General features: G+C 46.4%; 6 protein-coding genes across 6 annotated transcripts; 4 read left to right on the top strand and 2 right to left on the bottom strand.

The window, feature by feature from the left end:
• Positions 1 to 291: 291 nt before the first annotated feature.
• On the top strand, positions 292 to 2,712 carry VTP01DRAFT_2225 (uncharacterized protein; the record flags this gene model as incomplete). The annotated part of the gene is made up of 13 exons (XM_069380663.1): positions 292 to 767; positions 827 to 875; positions 944 to 999; positions 1,073 to 1,223; positions 1,289 to 1,474; positions 1,545 to 1,609; positions 1,673 to 1,775; positions 1,841 to 1,997; positions 2,068 to 2,175; positions 2,233 to 2,319; positions 2,384 to 2,451; positions 2,520 to 2,546; positions 2,608 to 2,712. The coding sequence occupies 13 exons, from the start codon at positions 292 to 294 to the stop codon at positions 2,710 to 2,712; spliced, it is 1,638 nt and encodes a 545-aa protein (XP_069237728.1).
• Positions 2,713 to 3,350: 638 nt separating this feature from the next.
• On the top strand, positions 3,351 to 5,081 carry VTP01DRAFT_2224 (uncharacterized protein; the record flags this gene model as incomplete). Its single annotated transcript, XM_069380662.1, has 2 exons — positions 3,351 to 4,130; positions 4,185 to 5,081. 2 exons carry the CDS (start codon positions 3,351 to 3,353, stop codon positions 5,079 to 5,081), a joined length of 1,677 nt encoding a protein of 558 aa, XP_069237727.1.
• A 1,032-nt stretch (positions 5,082 to 6,113) lies between these two features.
• Positions 6,114 to 7,940, top strand: VTP01DRAFT_2223 (uncharacterized protein; the record flags this gene model as incomplete). The annotated part of the gene is made up of 4 exons (XM_069380661.1): positions 6,114 to 6,511; positions 6,589 to 7,276; positions 7,334 to 7,799; positions 7,864 to 7,940. The coding sequence occupies 4 exons, from the start codon at positions 6,114 to 6,116 to the stop codon at positions 7,938 to 7,940; spliced, it is 1,629 nt and encodes a 542-aa protein (XP_069237726.1).
• Positions 7,941 to 8,181: 241 nt separating this feature from the next.
• On the bottom strand, positions 8,182 to 9,344 carry VTP01DRAFT_2222 (uncharacterized protein; the record flags this gene model as incomplete). The annotated part of the gene is made up of 2 exons (XM_069380660.1): positions 8,182 to 9,197; positions 9,263 to 9,344. 2 exons carry the CDS (start codon positions 9,342 to 9,344, stop codon positions 8,182 to 8,184), a joined length of 1,098 nt encoding a protein of 365 aa, XP_069237725.1.
• Positions 9,345 to 11,507: 2,163 nt separating this feature from the next.
• VTP01DRAFT_2221 (uncharacterized protein) lies at positions 11,508 to 14,537 on the top strand (the record flags this gene model as incomplete). Its single annotated transcript, XM_069380659.1, has 8 exons — positions 11,508 to 11,850; positions 11,913 to 12,133; positions 12,208 to 12,456; positions 12,519 to 12,801; positions 12,869 to 13,264; positions 13,347 to 13,486; positions 13,546 to 14,280; positions 14,349 to 14,537. 8 exons carry the CDS (start codon positions 11,508 to 11,510, stop codon positions 14,535 to 14,537), a joined length of 2,556 nt encoding a protein of 851 aa, XP_069237724.1.
• A 16-nt stretch (positions 14,538 to 14,553) lies between these two features.
• VTP01DRAFT_2220 (uncharacterized protein) lies at positions 14,554 to 14,879 on the bottom strand (the record flags this gene model as incomplete). Its single annotated transcript, XM_069380658.1, has 2 exons — positions 14,554 to 14,663; positions 14,780 to 14,879. 2 exons carry the CDS (start codon positions 14,877 to 14,879, stop codon positions 14,554 to 14,556), a joined length of 210 nt encoding a protein of 69 aa, XP_069237723.1.
• Positions 14,880 to 16,096: the final 1,217 nt, after the last annotated feature.

Genomic DNA, 16,096 nt, shown 5'->3' with positions numbered 1-16,096 from the left:
GTCCACTCGAGTTAGCTTTTCAGCACTTGGTTGTCAATTTTTTTTTCATCCTGCTACGATAGCGTCGGAGCGCCACCTGATCGGGTTCCGGCGGCAGAAGAGAGAGCTGGCTGCTGATGCTCTCGTTTAAACTGAAGCTTCAGGATCCCCCACGCTCCTTGCACCGTTCTTTTTCCTTTTTCCTCTCTTTGTGCCTCTGCTTTTTTCTTCCTTTTTTCTTTTACTTTAGGCTTGCTTTCAAGTAACACTTAATCCATCCAAGACTGTCTATTCCCAATCCATCCAAAGCAGATGAAAGAAAGATCAAAGACCGAGATACGGTCATCCCGTCGCACTCCTGTAGCAAGTGATTATTTGACACGGTCCAAGACTTCCCGGGGCAACATGTCATTGTCCGTCAACCCTGCAGAGAAGATTATCAAGAAGAAGAAGGTCACTACCAAATCAAAGTCCCAGCAGCGTTCGCTGGTTGACAAAGCCCTCAAGGAAGGATGCCTCCAAAAGCGGGACACAGCATCGTCGTCGTCGTTGCGCATCGTCGTTGACGAGCAGCCCTCCTCCACCAACAAACAAGACGAAGCTGTCAACCTGCCCTTGACAGCAGACACTGTCTTCCAAATCCACACTGACGCTTACACTTTCCTCGAAAGCGTGTACCCAGATCTTGCAGAGTCCCAGATTCTTTTCAACTCTGCAGCCAAGCAAGCCCGTGGTCCTTATTCCTTGCGACTTGGTTACTTGATCGCACACATGGAAGGCGATATCAGGTACGCTTTGGTTGGCTGTGGCAATTGTCCCCACTTTGCTGATCGGTGTTTCAAATCAGACTGCCGCCCGCCTTTGTCGATCCCAAACACCATGCTGTTATTTACTCGGTAAGTAACTGAAAAAAATAGAAACGAAGTAACTAATTAATCCATTAATCTTTTCATTCATTCTCCAGAGACTAAGAATCAACAGTGTCGACAGAGAACGACCTGTTTTCATCATTGATCGCAGGTTAGTTGCCAGCCACAAGAAATAAAAAATGCGGCAGGAAAAAATTGCAGATAATCATTTTAAATCATTGTAGCATCAAAGGCACTTGGGTGAATGGTACCAAGCTTCCGAAGGACGTCGAACTCGAACTGAACCAAGGAGACGAGATTAGCTTCCGTCAGGAAAACGGTGACAAGGAAATCAAATTCATTGTGCACCTTCCAACCCTGCGAAAGAGAGTACTTGTAAGTGACAAAGAAATTTTGGGTATTGCATTGCAAAATCACTAACTTGCATGTGTGTTGTTAAGCACCGCCTGGAAGACCGATTCACGATGAGCAAGTTCATCGAAAGTGGAAGCTTTGGACAAGTGAGCCGCGCACGATGCAATCTTACGCAGCGCCTCATCGCGCTCAAGCGGTTCTACTCGAGCAAACCTAATTTCCAAAAGTACTTGAAGCAGGAGATTAACACATATACTTCCCTGCAGGACCACGTAAGTCAGCTAACTTAGACAGCATTTCATCGATAGCCGCTCATTCCCCTCTCTTTTCATTTTCTGATAGCCTTGCATCATTCGTCTTGAGGACGTTGTTGAGTATAACAAGGAATTTTTCCTGGCCATGGAGCTGTAAGTATAGAAAAAAGAATTGGTCTCGATATTGATTTCTGTTTCTAACGTTTAATATCTTAGCGGCGAAGATGGAGACTTATTCCAATATGTGTCTGATCTGAAGAGCTCTCTCGCTGAGGACGAGATAAAAATTATCTTCGACCAAATTTTCCACGCTGTCGATGTGAGTAGAGCAGAGCCGACGTTGGAAACAGTGAGATCTGACAATAGCTTTTACTCTTCATGCAGAGCTTACATGAGCAAGGCGTTGCTCACAGAGATCTTAAGCTGGAAAATATCTTGGTGATGTCCAAGAAAACACTCCAAGTGAAGTTGGCCGACTTTGGGCTCGCCAAGTTTGAGCTGGACAGTGGATTCTCCACAATGTGTGGCACTAGGTCGTACGGTACGTGGCCCTGTGATTCTTTGATTCTTTTTGGGGGTGGGTCTGAGCTAACACCATCCCACTTTATTAGTCGCACCTGAGATATACCACGAACCAAGGGTGTATGACAAGTCGGTGGATATCTGGAGCTTGGGAATTATGTTGTATTGCACAGTCGCCCGGAAGTTCCCTTTCGACAGTAAGCTTAGACTGTTACGTGAGAGAGATATGCTTGAATGCTGATTGGAATTTGTAGATTTGACTCAAGAAATTATCTGGTGTTTAGAAAAAACACCATATAATTTGTTTCAAGATCGCTGCTTTAAACACATCAGTGAAGAATGTAAGTTCGATGAATCGTATATAGATCGTGGCTCTCTGCCGTCTCACAAATTCTGCGCATACAGGTATTGATCTTATGGTCAGATTGCTGACGCCTAAAAGGGAGAATCGACCAACCATTAAAGATGTTCTAGTAAGTCCCGCTGTGCCTGTAATCATAAGGAAATCGCTTTGCTCATTGTTTGCTACTATGCATTGCAGCGCCATCCTTGGCTTGAAAATATTGAAGTACGTGTATAGTCGCACATTTTTGTAGTACACATGGCTGACATATTATTTTATTATATAGACTCAACGCACAGCATTGAAAGGGTTGCAGCGGTGCCCTGACCTTGTGGAATACATACGAAAAAAGAACACTGCGGGTATGCTTTCGCCTTCCCTGACCCCGTAGGTCGTCACTTCATCTATCATACCACTCTTTCGTTCCTTGACCTTTTCCATGTTTTTACTGTATATTTTTTCACTCCGTTGTGTGTTTTTTTTTCTCTTTGCATGCTTTCCCACTTTCTTTTCATTTCCATTTCCATCTGTTCATTCCTTCTCCTTATTGTACAGCTCAAGCATGCCATCTGTTTTCCTTTTGTTTGTCTTTCTTTTCGTTGTTCAAAATCATTTCAAGTTATGTGTATAAAATCAAAGCACGTCAACAATCTGACGAAATTATTAACTGCAATATAATACCTGATGTATCCAGCACCGTGCTTAGAAACGAATCGACATTCAAACCACCAATATAACCCAGCATTGGATAATGTCAGTTGGGTCAACACAGCTGCTAGAAAGCTGAGTGAGACGTTCAAAATGCCAAGATCACTGCGTTCTGCGTCGAAGATGTCTAGGGTCGTGACAATTCCCGGCGGTTTATCTTTACTTGCTTACATAAGTTTTCAAGGCAGTTGCAGTTATTGTTCACGATGGACAGAAGACTTGTCTCAATGTGATTCGTGTTTCAGTGATGTTTTCAGCACTTAAAGTTCTTCCACATTTTCCATCTTTTTTTTCTTCCGCGTGTTTCCACCTTTTTACACTATGGAGCGCTTGCCATCGGAAATATGGTCACTCATCACCTGTCACCTGTCACAAAGCGACTGCATTGCTTATCTTTGCGTGAGCCGCGCTTGGCACGAAACTATGTTGGAACTGCTATGTCAAAAGGTGCGCCTACTAGGAGTGGTATACGCAATATCCTTTCTCGGCACGCTGAAGAAATATGTTGACATCTCATTGGGAGCCCACGTACGCGAAATTCACTTTTCATATTTGGATTTCACACCAGAGCAAGCGTCAGAGCTCTGCGAATTGTGTCCACTCATCCAAACAATTGTATTCGAGGCGAAAAAATCGCTACCAACAGTTTCCATCCCCGGTTACGAGTCCCTTGAGCATTATTATGTCCAAGTTGCGGGTACAGGAATTGACTGTGATATCGAGCTACAATTGCATTCTCGTGGATCAATATACCCACCATGGCATACGTTTCTGCCAATTGGATCGGCAGAATATATAGACTACACTCCGTTGTTGTTGTTTTTCATAGGCGAAGGGGAACATCTAAAGAGCGTTACTCTCAAGAACTTGCCGCTCGTTCCTATTCTGTATAACCTAGATAATATACCTCCAAAGATACACGACCTTAACCTGCTGTTCGGGTCGGAAACGGAAAACTACACTTCATTTGTCCTGGAACGTCTGACGGGAGGCGTCCACGATTGCATAAAAATGGCGAGAGAGGAACGCGCTGGGAGAATGAATCTTGATCTCAAGCATTTTTCCATCGAGGACAAAACCGGTGGACTGAAGCGTACCCGCGTATATCCATATTTGTAGTTAGAATACTTTGGTCAAGGTTATCCCAATCTCGAGTTTTTGTGTCTCGAAGTCACCAATAGCATTGTAACTAGCGGTGTAACCCTTTTAAGCACGGGAAGAGTGGATACTATCGTTCGTGACTTTTGCAATGGTTGTGGAAAACTCAAGACGCTGCGCCTACGAGGACTGGATATCAGCAATGATCATCAAATCCATCTACTTGAATATTTGCCTATGCTGCGAAGTTTCCATTTTCAGTCTCCCTACAATTTTAGTACCTTATCTAGCGACGACCTTTACAAAGTCTTCGACATAGTCGCTGATACTTTGATCCGTCATTTATTAATCACCGCTTGCATGGGCCAAGAACCCGACAGTTTTTTTTTCTCGCACATTTCATCAAACTCCAATCTGGAAACGTTACAGATAAGAAATGTAAACGACCGATTAAGGGTTACGTGCCAAACGCTGGATATCTGCGCGATACTTGATCGATTTCCGAATCTCACAATCTTGGGATTGCATAATATGGATGCTATCGCACCATTATCGATACTCGGATTGGAAGGACATCACCCGATACATACTTTGCAATTCATTGTCACCAATTTGCACTGCTCAGCATTTGAAAACCTTTCGCAGTGTTGTCCGTATATTCGCCACATCTCAATACGCAACAATTGTACCAATCAGTTGATCGAATTACCGAAGCACCACTTGCATAACGTTGAAATTTGTCACAATTATCGCGATAGACACATGCCAAAGAATATCGTTGTGGCTATATTCACTGCAGCAACGAGCGAAGAGTTCAGTGAAGATTCTACACTCCTGACAGCAGGAATCAGATTTTACGAACTAGGCGGCTATACTCATACACAAAAGCAATGCGGCAGAGATATGTTTACAAAACACCGATATCATATGTCCCACGTATATGTACTCGTTTGATGTTGGGCGAAAAATATTTGCGAAAGCTTGAAGAACATCGTGAACGATACTACTACGAACGACGTCTACGCCAAATAACTTTTAAGACTTACAGGAATATCCTTCGAACGGAAACACAATCAAAAATACGAACATTTGCACTATGCTGTGCATCAATCAAGAACCTAAAAGTTGATGGATATTCCATCATTCAAGATGGTAAATTCGTCTGCTGTTGACAACGTGCTCAGCTACAAGCTGACGTAATTTCTTGCGCAAGGAAATAAAAATTAGCAGTAGTTACATACATATCTTGCAGCATATAAACTATCATCGGCGTGGGCGATCCAGTTCCTGATAAGCATCAGAGTCGTCCTTCTCTGCATACCAACAAAGGTATTATAAAGCACGGAAATCGAAACATGCGACGACAGCCAATCACATTGCTGACAAAGCAGCGCATAATCGTCAAAGCAAACCACGAGCATCACAGGGTGTTACACACTGGGGAGCTGTCAAATCCTGCTTGTAGCTGCAGTTCATAAGACAGGATGGCCCGCGGAATATTTCGGGGGCTGCTAAGCAGCGAGCGGGTTTTTGACTTTTGCATCGTGGAAGTCGCGGTGGTGACACGCGTTGTGTTTGTATGTAGATCTGACAACGACTGCGATAGCGTTTATCATGTGGGGTATATTTTATCGGTTTGTGTTGAGTAACATTTCATATGGATCGCACGGATTGGACTGATGCAAATTACCCGCATTACGACCACCGCTCGCTCCTTGCTGATCCCAATATTTTGTAGAGTACAGAGATAGATACATGGAAAAACAGATTGCAAGGGCGATATTTATTCGTTGCTAATCAGTGGGTAAAATTTGACAGCTGGTTTGATGAGGAGGGCGGGGGGAGGGGAGCGGCATTGCCATGTGGGGTAAAATTCAGATTTGTGCTGAGTAACATGATATCGCATTCATATGTTGGTCCAGCAACAGCAGCAGCGTCCTTTTTAATCTCACTCTTTCCTTCTTCCTCCTAACCCCCACTTACACGATGAAGACCTTCACAGTCGAAGAAGTCGCAAAGCACAACAACGCCAACGATATCTGGATCATCATTGACGGCAAAGTGTTTGATGTCACAAAGTTCCTCAACGAACACCCCGGTGGCAAGAAGGTGCTGCTCAAGATGGCCGGCAAGGATGCCACCAAGAAGTTTGAGCAGTTCCACAATGCAGCCATCATGCAAAAAGTCGGTCTGCCTATGCAAATTGGTGTTATCGGCGAGGCCAAGCCGACAGAGCAGGAGAAGAAACCTCAGGTATCTGAGCAGGTTGGTGCCGCTGCTGCCGGCGCTGCGCCTGCTTTGGGCCAGTTGGTCTCGTCTGACGCTGCACGTTTCGGCGAAGGCATCCCTTACGGCGACCCTACCTGGTACCAGGACTGGAACAGGCAAGTCGAATTGTTGTTTTTGGCTCGCAATATATATATAATTCTGATCGCTAACATACACGAATGCATGCATGCAGCCCTTACTACAATGACTCGCACGTCCGTCTTCGAAAGTTTATGCGCGAATTCGTCGAGAAGGAACTGATGCCGTACTGCCACGAATGGAGCGAAGCCAAGGCCATTCCGCGCGAGGTTGTCAAGAAGGTGGCCCAGGCGGGTATTTTGGCTGCAGCTTCCGGAGCAGGCACCAACCCGACCGTTGCCTCCTTGATGCCTTATCCGTTGCCAGTCGGTCTGACGCACGAAAACTTTGACATTTTCCACGAGTTTATCTGCATCGACGAAGTGGCTCGCTGCGGCTCTGGAGGTTTGCTCTGGGCTTTGCAAGGTGGTTTGTCGATCGCTCTTCCTCCTGTCATGTCCTTTGCACCCGAGCCTATCAAGAAGAAGGTCGTGCCCGAATGCTTAGCCGGTGACAAATTCATCGCCTTGGCTATCACTGAACCCTCTGCTGGCTCCGACGTTGCCGGTTTGAAGACCACTGCCAAGGATATGGGCGATTATTTCTTGCTGAATGGCGAAAAGAAATGGATCACTCAGGGCGCATACGCTGATTACTACACCGTTGCCTGCCGAACTGGTGGCGAAGGTATGGGTGGCGTTTCTCTGTTGCTTGTTGAACGTTCCATGCCTGGCGTCAACGCCCGTTACATGGATACCCAGGGCATGTGGGGCTCCGGTACTTCTTACATCACCTTTGAAGATGTAAGTGTATTTTGAGCAGAGTAGTCAATCAAATTCTTGACCGTATTATTTTGCTAGGTCAAAGTACCAAAGACCCACTTGATCGGTGAATTGAATCAGGGCTTCAAGTATATCATGCACAACTTCAACCACGAACGTCTCGGTATTGTCATGCAAGCCAGCAGACTTGCTCGCGTCTGCATTGAAGAGTCCTTCAAGTACTCGTTGAAGCGCAAGACCTTTGGCAAGCGCCTTATCGACCACCCTGTCATCCGCAACAAACTCGGCCACATGATCCGCCAGTGCGAGGCAACCCACGCCTGGCTCGAAACCATCCTCTTCCAAGTCAAGACCCTGCCTCCCGAAACACAGCCCACGCGCTTGGGCGGCGCTATTGCCCTCTTGAAGGCACAGAGCACTCAAACTTTTGAGTACTGTGCACGCGAAGCTGCCCAGATCTTTGGCGGTTTGGCATATACTCGCGGTGGGCAAGGCGAAAAGGTCGAGCGCTTATACCGCGAAGTACGCGCCTACGCAATCCCTGGTAAGTCTAACAAAAACGAACATCTTTGTATATGAGAAAAAACTTATCATCGTTTGAACAAAAGGCGGAAGCGAAGAAATCATGCTTGACCTCGGTGTTCGACAGGCCTTGAAGCAGGTCTCCAAGAAAGCTCAGTTGTAAAATGAGTGTTAATCAATCGATTCCTAGATTTAATCTGATTTTTGTAGATAATAGATAGTAAAAGCAAATCAACATGATCCATTGTACACTCGTGTAATAATCATAGGAAGCTTCGCTTTCGAGCATGGATATCGTACTCTGAGGTTTTAATCAGAAAGATCGCAGAATCAGACAGGCATGGAAGAAGAAGCAAGAAGCTGTAATGTTATATTGCATGTAGATTAAATAACGCATTTGTTGTTTACTGTAAGGCCTTTTTGATATTTTCCTTCTGGGTCGATGTCAAATACGTAGGGAACTTGACGACATACTTGATAATCAAGTCGCCCTTCCTTCCCGTCTTTGAGTTTGGCATGCCTTCGTTGCTGACACGTGATTCCTGCCCAGGCTGCACTATTGAGTTGGAGTTGTTGACACCAAGCGTCCGGCCATCGAGTGTCTTGATCTGCTTTGAGAATCCTGTCAATGCCTCGACAAGTGATAGTTCAATCGTCATCCGTAAATTATCTCCCTCGCGCTTAAACACTGGATGCGGTTTCTCCTCGACGATAAACTCGATATCCTGGGTCTGCCCATTCTCCAGCTCGTCGCCTTCGTTTGGAAACCGGATCTTGGTGCCTGCCTTCCAGCCTGGTTTGACATTGATCGTCAGGATTTTATCGGTTGTCATTGTGCGTCCCGATGCTCCGTCGCGTACTTTTCGAGTCACCTTGAGACGCTTCGTTGTGCCCTTGTACAAGTCTTCCAGTGATATCGGCAGCGGGCGTCGAATAGCTGGTGGTTTTTGAGGTTCCTGCGGCGCGCGGCGTGCCCGTGCAGACGTGCGAGGCATACCACCGCCAAACGCGAAACCACCGGGCATTCCACCAGCGCCGAATGCGTCATCCTCATCCATACCGCCCATACCTCCTCCGCCGCGGCTGCCGCCGCCGAAGGACGCAAAGAATTGTCTGAAAATGTCGTCTGCATTCGACGGGTGGAATGGTTTGAAACCGCCGCCCGGACCACCGCTGGTAAATGTAAACGTCGTGCCGCCGCCACCAGGGAAGCCGCCAAAACCTGCTGCTCCTCCAGGGAATCCACTGGCACCTGCGTCCGGAGGTGGGCCGCCGCCTTTGAGCCCTTCTTCGCCGTACTGGTCGTATATCGCGCGCTTGTTCTTGTCGCTTAATACTTCAAACGCTTCACCGACTTCTTGGAACTTGACTTTGGCTTGCTCGGCATTGTCCTTGTTTCTGTCAGGATGCCACTTTAAGGCTGCAACGATCTATAGTCAGTTTCCTTCCTCTTTGCGTGTTTATACGCATGAATAACAAGCAAACCTTGCTTCCGATATGCTTTCTTGATCGCATCGTCGTCTGCGTTTTTGGGCACACCTAGAATAGCGTAGTAATCTTTGCCCATCGTGATATAGGACAGAAAGAGAGAGAGAGGAAAAAATGAAGAGAGAAGAAACAAGTGTATGCAGATGCGATGATACTTCTTCAAGGGTCTCGGAATGGCAAACAGATTCATTCGATGATTTTCGGTTACTGTGATTCCGGCAGAGCTACGGATGTTTTTGGTAATCTGCATTTACACCTCCTTGCAATTATTTGCGTTTCCTAAATAAACATTTTGTGCATTATTGTAAATCCAACATTCGTTTCATAAGAAAATAGTCCTATTTGTACAAGATTTTGACATACCACGCTGATGGTGACAAACACTCCACGGATTATATGGAGGATGGTTTACATTTAAATCCTATTGCTGGAAATGAGATGACTTCATCGTCTTGATCACTTCCCAACTGGGTCGGTGCTGACATTTCCAGCGATCTCGACAGTTGGCTGTCTTGCTGGGCGTATACGGTACTATGCAGCTTCACTTTGCCACTATGCGACGCAATGAACAATTCTACCATGTCTCTATCAGCAGATATTCAATAATAATACATCGCATGAAGAGATCGAAAACTACGCTGATTAAATATGTTAAATCTTGTAGAAAGCCAAATGCGAGTCGGTTTTCCATAAACCTTGTTCTGGGTGGGTCCTTCTCTTGATCTTTCGCAAGTAAAGGAAAAAAGGAAAAAAAAGCAAGCTTGCGCTGCTCTCTCTACCTATATGTTTTGCGGATCTGGCGAGTGCACCTTTAGCTTGGACAGTTGACAACGAATGAGCATTGTTGTCGTGTATGGTATTCATGCATTCAAATGTGACACAGACATCATCTATCAGCGACACTATAGTTGGGTACCGTCCGTCCGTGCTTTGCCCGAGTACACCGTCATTTCACGGCAATGTCAGCCAGAGCACACAAGACGAGAGGACTAGGTGGATGAATATGGACGTAAACTCCCATCAAGTTACAGAAATGAACGGAAACACAATTTGTCAAGTACGAATACGAAAGACTTCAGTGTGCAAACGTAAAAGAAATTAGTTTCGACTCTTGTCCCGTATCAAGCGTTGTTACTCTGTAGAATCGTTCTCAGGCTGTACATTAAGTATACATACCATCAAATAAATGAAGATACAAAAGGTTAACAAGTTCCACAGAGCAAGAAGGTGTACATGCTTTCGAGAAAAAAAAAAGGCAACTTGGTCTCTGGAATGCTTGGCAGCAGCACAAGTCCTTCTATGTAGAATGTCATGACTCCAGTAGGCCGGGCTTTTGATTTCAGTGCGTCGTTGAAGCATAATATTATATCGGTGCAAAAATCCGAAAATCAGGACAGGATCATACATCGCTAACCATCATTTTTGCCACTTTTGTTCCATTTCCCGCGCTGCTTAACAACAGCGACAGATGACGATGCTTCCTCCCCCACCTTTCTTCTCTTGTGTAAGCCAAGCCCCGGTGCAGGCTCCCAGTTTGGATAAAACCAGAGATCATCCTCGTCAAGCTGCTGAGCGCTTTTCTGTGAAACGTCAGTGGCTTGACATTCAAAATCTATTTTTAGCTGCGAAACCAGATCTTCTACTGTGAGCATTTGATCCGCCAAGCGATGCTATTTTGTACATAGCTTGGATTAAAGCTTGCTCAGTAAAGTGTGGCAAAAGCAAGGTTGTTCAGGTCTCATCCTGTGTCAGAATCTTCATCGCTGATCAAGAGTGCCTGGATATGCTCCCATAAGGAAGATTTTACAGGTCAGCTATATATCGTACGGATAAGCCGCACAGTTGTAGCACTAGATTTTTGAATTTCCTTGTGATAGCTCACCTATCTGCAGCAACAAAAAGACAAAGGATGCATAGAATAATTTACCAAAAGAAGAAACAAGAAAACATAATGTACGTGTTTCCGAGCGTACTACTCAGTTTTCGTTTACGTAGCAGACGGTGAAATAACTGCTTAAGAGTTCCGTAGTGGATAGGTTCTTAATTGTCTGCTGCAGCAACAATTTCCGGTCTGTGTTGCACCCCCGCTTTGGGTTAAGGGCGGGCGGGCGGAAAGGCTTCGCTTGTCTGTTCCGATAGAAATGAATATGAAACCTTGGCGTTCGTTGTCTCTCTTTTCTCTCTCTCTCTCTCTCTCTCGTTTTCTTCTTTCCTTTGCAAAAAGAAGAGCACATACACACATATGTATCCCAACAATCCGCCCCCACCACCAGGGCATCAAACACCCGAGTATGACCAGTACCCTATGCAGGACACCCACTTTGCTCCTCCACAGCATGTCGACAGAGGGGACCCCTTTGCGGATCCGTATCCGGACCACGCAGCGGTTCCTGGCGCTTACGACAACCAACCGCTCTTGAGAGGTTCGCCTGCACCGTATCCTCGAAACGATGAATACTTTAGCCCAGGTGCTGGAGCTGGCGCACCACCGAGTCCTCAGCCCGAGTTCCCGGCCTTCACGCCTCCTTCTCCAAACATGCATTACGGCGGTGCACCCCGGCGACAGCCTCGCAGGTACAAGACGAGTAAGTTGGCGAAGACTTGAGTGATCTAGCACGGTAAAAGTACTAACAAAGGGGAAAAACAGCTCGAAAGGTCAAGCTGCATCGTGGTCACCTGGTGCTTGACTGTCCTGTGCCCACGCGTTACTTGCAAGCCGTTCCGATCAAGGAAGGCAAGGAATTCACACACATGCGATACACAGCAGCCACCTGCGATCCTGCTGATTTTGCCTCGGAGGGATACACGCTTCGACAACAGCTGCTTGAACGCCACACCGAGTTGTTTATCGTCTTGACCATGTACAATGTAAGAAATCATTGCGGGCAAGAGAGCGCGCGCGTGTGCGTGCGGAATAGCGGACTCACTGGGGGGCAATGTAGGAAGACGAAGTTCTTTTTGCTCGAACAATGCACGGTGTGATGAAAAACATTGCATATCTTTGCGGACGCGACCGGTCGCGGACTTGGGGCCCAGAAGGGTGGAAGAAGATCACGGTGTGCATCGTATCTGATGGTCGACAAAAAATCAACCAGCGCACTTTATCGCTGCTTGCTACCTTGGGTGTTTATCAGGACGGTGTTGCAAAGAACATTGTCGGTGACAAGGCAGTGACGGCGCATATTTACGAGGTTAGAAAAAAACAAAAGCCATCATTATTCCACGTTGGCGCTAAAATTTAGAGTTTGAGTAGTACACGACGCAGCTTTCAGTCGACCCAGAGATGAAATTCAAGGCTGCTGACAAGGGCATTACCCCGTGCCAAGTCTTGTTCTGCTTGAAGGAAAAGAACCAAAAGAAGATCAACTCGCATCGTTGGTTTTTCCAGGCTTTCGGCCCGCTTATCGACCCGCATGTCTGTGTTCTCATCGATGTCGGTACTCGCCCTGGTCACTCGTCCATTTATCATCTTTGGAAAGCTTTTGATATCAACTCGAACATTGCCGGTGCATGCGGTGAAATTCGTGCCCTGACAGGTGAGCCAAGAGCAGAAAGTAACAGTCATAAATGACGATCGTGGCGTTAACAATGGTTTTTGTACAGGTACCGCCGGAGTTGCATTGTTGAACCCGTTGGTTGCTGCTCAGAACTTTGAATATAAAATGTCAAATATCCTGGACAAGCCGCTGGAATCAGTGTTTGGATACATTTCGGTGTTGCCAGGTGCCTTCTCTGCTTACAGGTACACAGCTCTGCAGAACGATGCCGAGGGTCACGGTCCGTTGGAAAAGTACTTTTTGGGTGAAACCATGCACGGCGGCGATGCAGATATCTTCACAGCCAACATGTACCTTGCCGAGGATCGTATTTTGTGTTACGAACTTGTTGCCAAGAAACACGCCCACTGGGTGCTGCACTATGTCAACAGAAGCTACGGTGAAACTGACGTGCCTGACAAGGTGCCTGAATTTATTTCTCAGCGACGTCGATGGCTAAACGGTAAAAGTATTTTTTTTTTTTTTTTTGCTGCTGCAAGGTATTCATTAATTTTTGACTGACTGACAATGTTGTTGGATCATAGGTTCCTTCTTTGCTGGTGTATATGCATTGTGGCATTGGCGAAAAGTCTGGGCATCCGACCACTCGTTTGTCCGTAAAATGATGTTTATGGTGGAAGATGTTTACAATACTTACAACATGATCTTTGCCTGGTTCGCCATTGTATGTATCCCTCAACTATTATATCGGTTGCGTTGACGATATACTAACTGCAACAATAGGGTAACTTCTACCTGACATTCTACATCCTTACCAGCGCACTTGGTGCAGACTCCCTCGATCCAAAGCCCTTCTCATCCACCGTGGCAAATATTTTGCATACCGTACTCAACTACATCTACGTCCTCCTCATGATTGTGCAATTCATCCTCGCTCTCGGTAACCGACCTCAGGGATCAAAGTGGGCGTACACTGGCAGTATGGTCTTCTTTGCATTGTTGATGGTATACATGGTATTTGCAACCATTTGGATCACTGTTGTTGGTATCCAGAGTGCGGTGGATGATGCTGGAGGATCTGTGACAGCCATGCTCGGCGAATCGACTTTCCGCAACATCATTATCTCTTTGCTCTCAACCTATGTCATGTACTTTGTCTCCAGCTTCCTCTTCTTGGACCCCTGGCACATGTTCACCAGCTTCATCCAGTATATCTTCATGTCCCCGAGCTATACCAACATTCTCAACGTTTACGCCTTTTGCAACACACACGATGTTTCTTGGGGTACCAAGGGTGACACCAAGGTCGCTACAGATCTGGGTGTTGTAAAGGCCAAGAAGGACGAGTCAGGCGATCACACAGCCGAAGTCGAAGTTCCAACGGAGCAAAAGGATATTAACGAAGCGTACGAGGCTGCGTGCCTGGAACTCCAGCGAAAGCCAGAAGAGGTCGAGCAGCACCGCGATGCTCAGACCAAGCAGGAAGATTACTACAAGTCTTTCCGTACTCGCATTGTGGTATGTAGCTGAGGAATCTACTAAGATATATACACGACGTGTTACTTATCTTTTGTATTCGTTTGTAGTTATCTTGGATCATTAGCAACTTGGCACTAGTAGCGGCCGTCACCAACTCCGCATTCAACAGCATTGGAGACTTTGAGACACGAAGCACAATCTACCTTGGTTTCGTGCTGTGGTCCGTGGCCGCGCTCTCAGCTGTCCGATTCTGCGGATCATGTTTGTACCTCCTTTTCAGAATCTTCACTGGCTAGATGATGATTGTATATTCTACACTTCCCTTCCCATTTCACAGTTTTTATACATTGCGCCCGCGCCCGCCTCCTTTTCTGTACACGATTTTCCTTTATTCTTTCTTTCCTTCTTTTTGCACATTATTACTGTAGTTATTACATTTTAAATATACACTCTTTCCAACCAGTTTCATTGTTTAAGTATGGAATTTCAGGAGGTCTTTGTTTCGTATCATTTTCCACTGCAGTCAGAGAAGAACAACGCGTCGCTTGCGAAGATTCGGCTTCAATCGCTGCACGGAGCCAAGTTCTAGGAGCGCCGTAACTAGCCTCGCCGTCTTCCTGGATGAGGGGGGCCTCCATCAAAATGACGTGCAGTGTGGCCTGGTCAAACTAACGTTCGCGTGCGTTCGTTAGAAAACCACAACTGAGGGGCGCCTCAAGTCCGATCAAGTGTACAGCCCAAGACTGTCAGCCAAGGAAAGGATCTCTGCAGTAGCCGATAGGTCGTTACCTTTGGCCAGTATTTGCACATGAATGGTCACTGTCTCTGGTGATGGATAACACTCCTATCCAATATATCTAACGATATACCCAAGCACATCGCGTTCCGTGGCTCAGTATGCCTATCTCCCGCCGTATTCTCCTCGGTTCAACCCGATCATCTTGAAACTGAACTGCATTATCGAGCAGTTCTGGTCGGCGGTCAAGCGTAACAAATTCTTTTGAGCCTCTGGCAACGCCAACGAACTTGTGTCACCGCGGCGAGATCCGAGGCTGTGATCGACAAAAGAAAAGTCTACTACCCACTGTGCGAGCTGCAACGACAAATTGAGAGAAACGCCCAGCTGCAGATAACGGGGAGAACGACGAAGAGAAGTGGGTAATAATCATCGGCATAATGGTAGGTTACCGAAATTTTTGCGAAATTGGATGAGTATGTATTTACGCTCTGTCTGTGTGTGGCGGAAAACGATGTTGTCGATTTGAAAACAGTGGCATCGTTCCCAAAAGATTTGCGAGCATCTCGCCGGACATGGCACGCAAGCTGAACTTCCAGCTGCCTCCACTGGAGGCAGCTGGCAGATCAGTGCGGCAAAATCACTGGCTGGCATGAGCCAATAATTGCCAGTACACAGCTTCAGGAAACTGACAATAGCTTGCTATACATTCATGCAGCTCTCACGAAGATGTAAGTACAGACTTTTACCATGTATTTTCTATTTACTATTACTGCTCCACATGGACTGGGACAGGATAGACCAACGACCTGCAATCAAGTATATATTGAGTGCAGAAGATATTGAACTGTTAATATGGCCGGATCCGAGCTTTTTTGGCGTCAGCGTCAGATCGAAGCAGCGGCATTTGAACTGACATCCGCGGCACGCAGATGTCCGTGCGCGTCGGCGTTGCTGAAGGTAAACGTAGGATCGTCGTACAGAGAGATGCGACGAGTACGCACGAAATCCTTGAACATGAAGAAACTGAACCTCGCATCAAAGTAAAGCGCTCGGCAACAAAAGACTGATCGAAGAGTAAGGTCCTAGGGGGTGAGAAAGCAAGAGAAAAACTTTTGG

The sequence above is a fragment of the Rhizomucor pusillus genome (genome assembly GCF_041956525.1).
Source record: "Rhizomucor pusillus strain CBS 183.67 unplaced genomic scaffold VTP01scaffold_12, whole genome shotgun sequence".
Taxonomy (NCBI): Eukaryota; Fungi; Mucoromycota; class Mucoromycetes; order Mucorales; family Lichtheimiaceae; genus Rhizomucor; species Rhizomucor pusillus.
The sequence above is the reverse complement of the archived record's forward strand: the minus strand, read 5'-3'. Positions and strand labels throughout refer to the sequence as shown.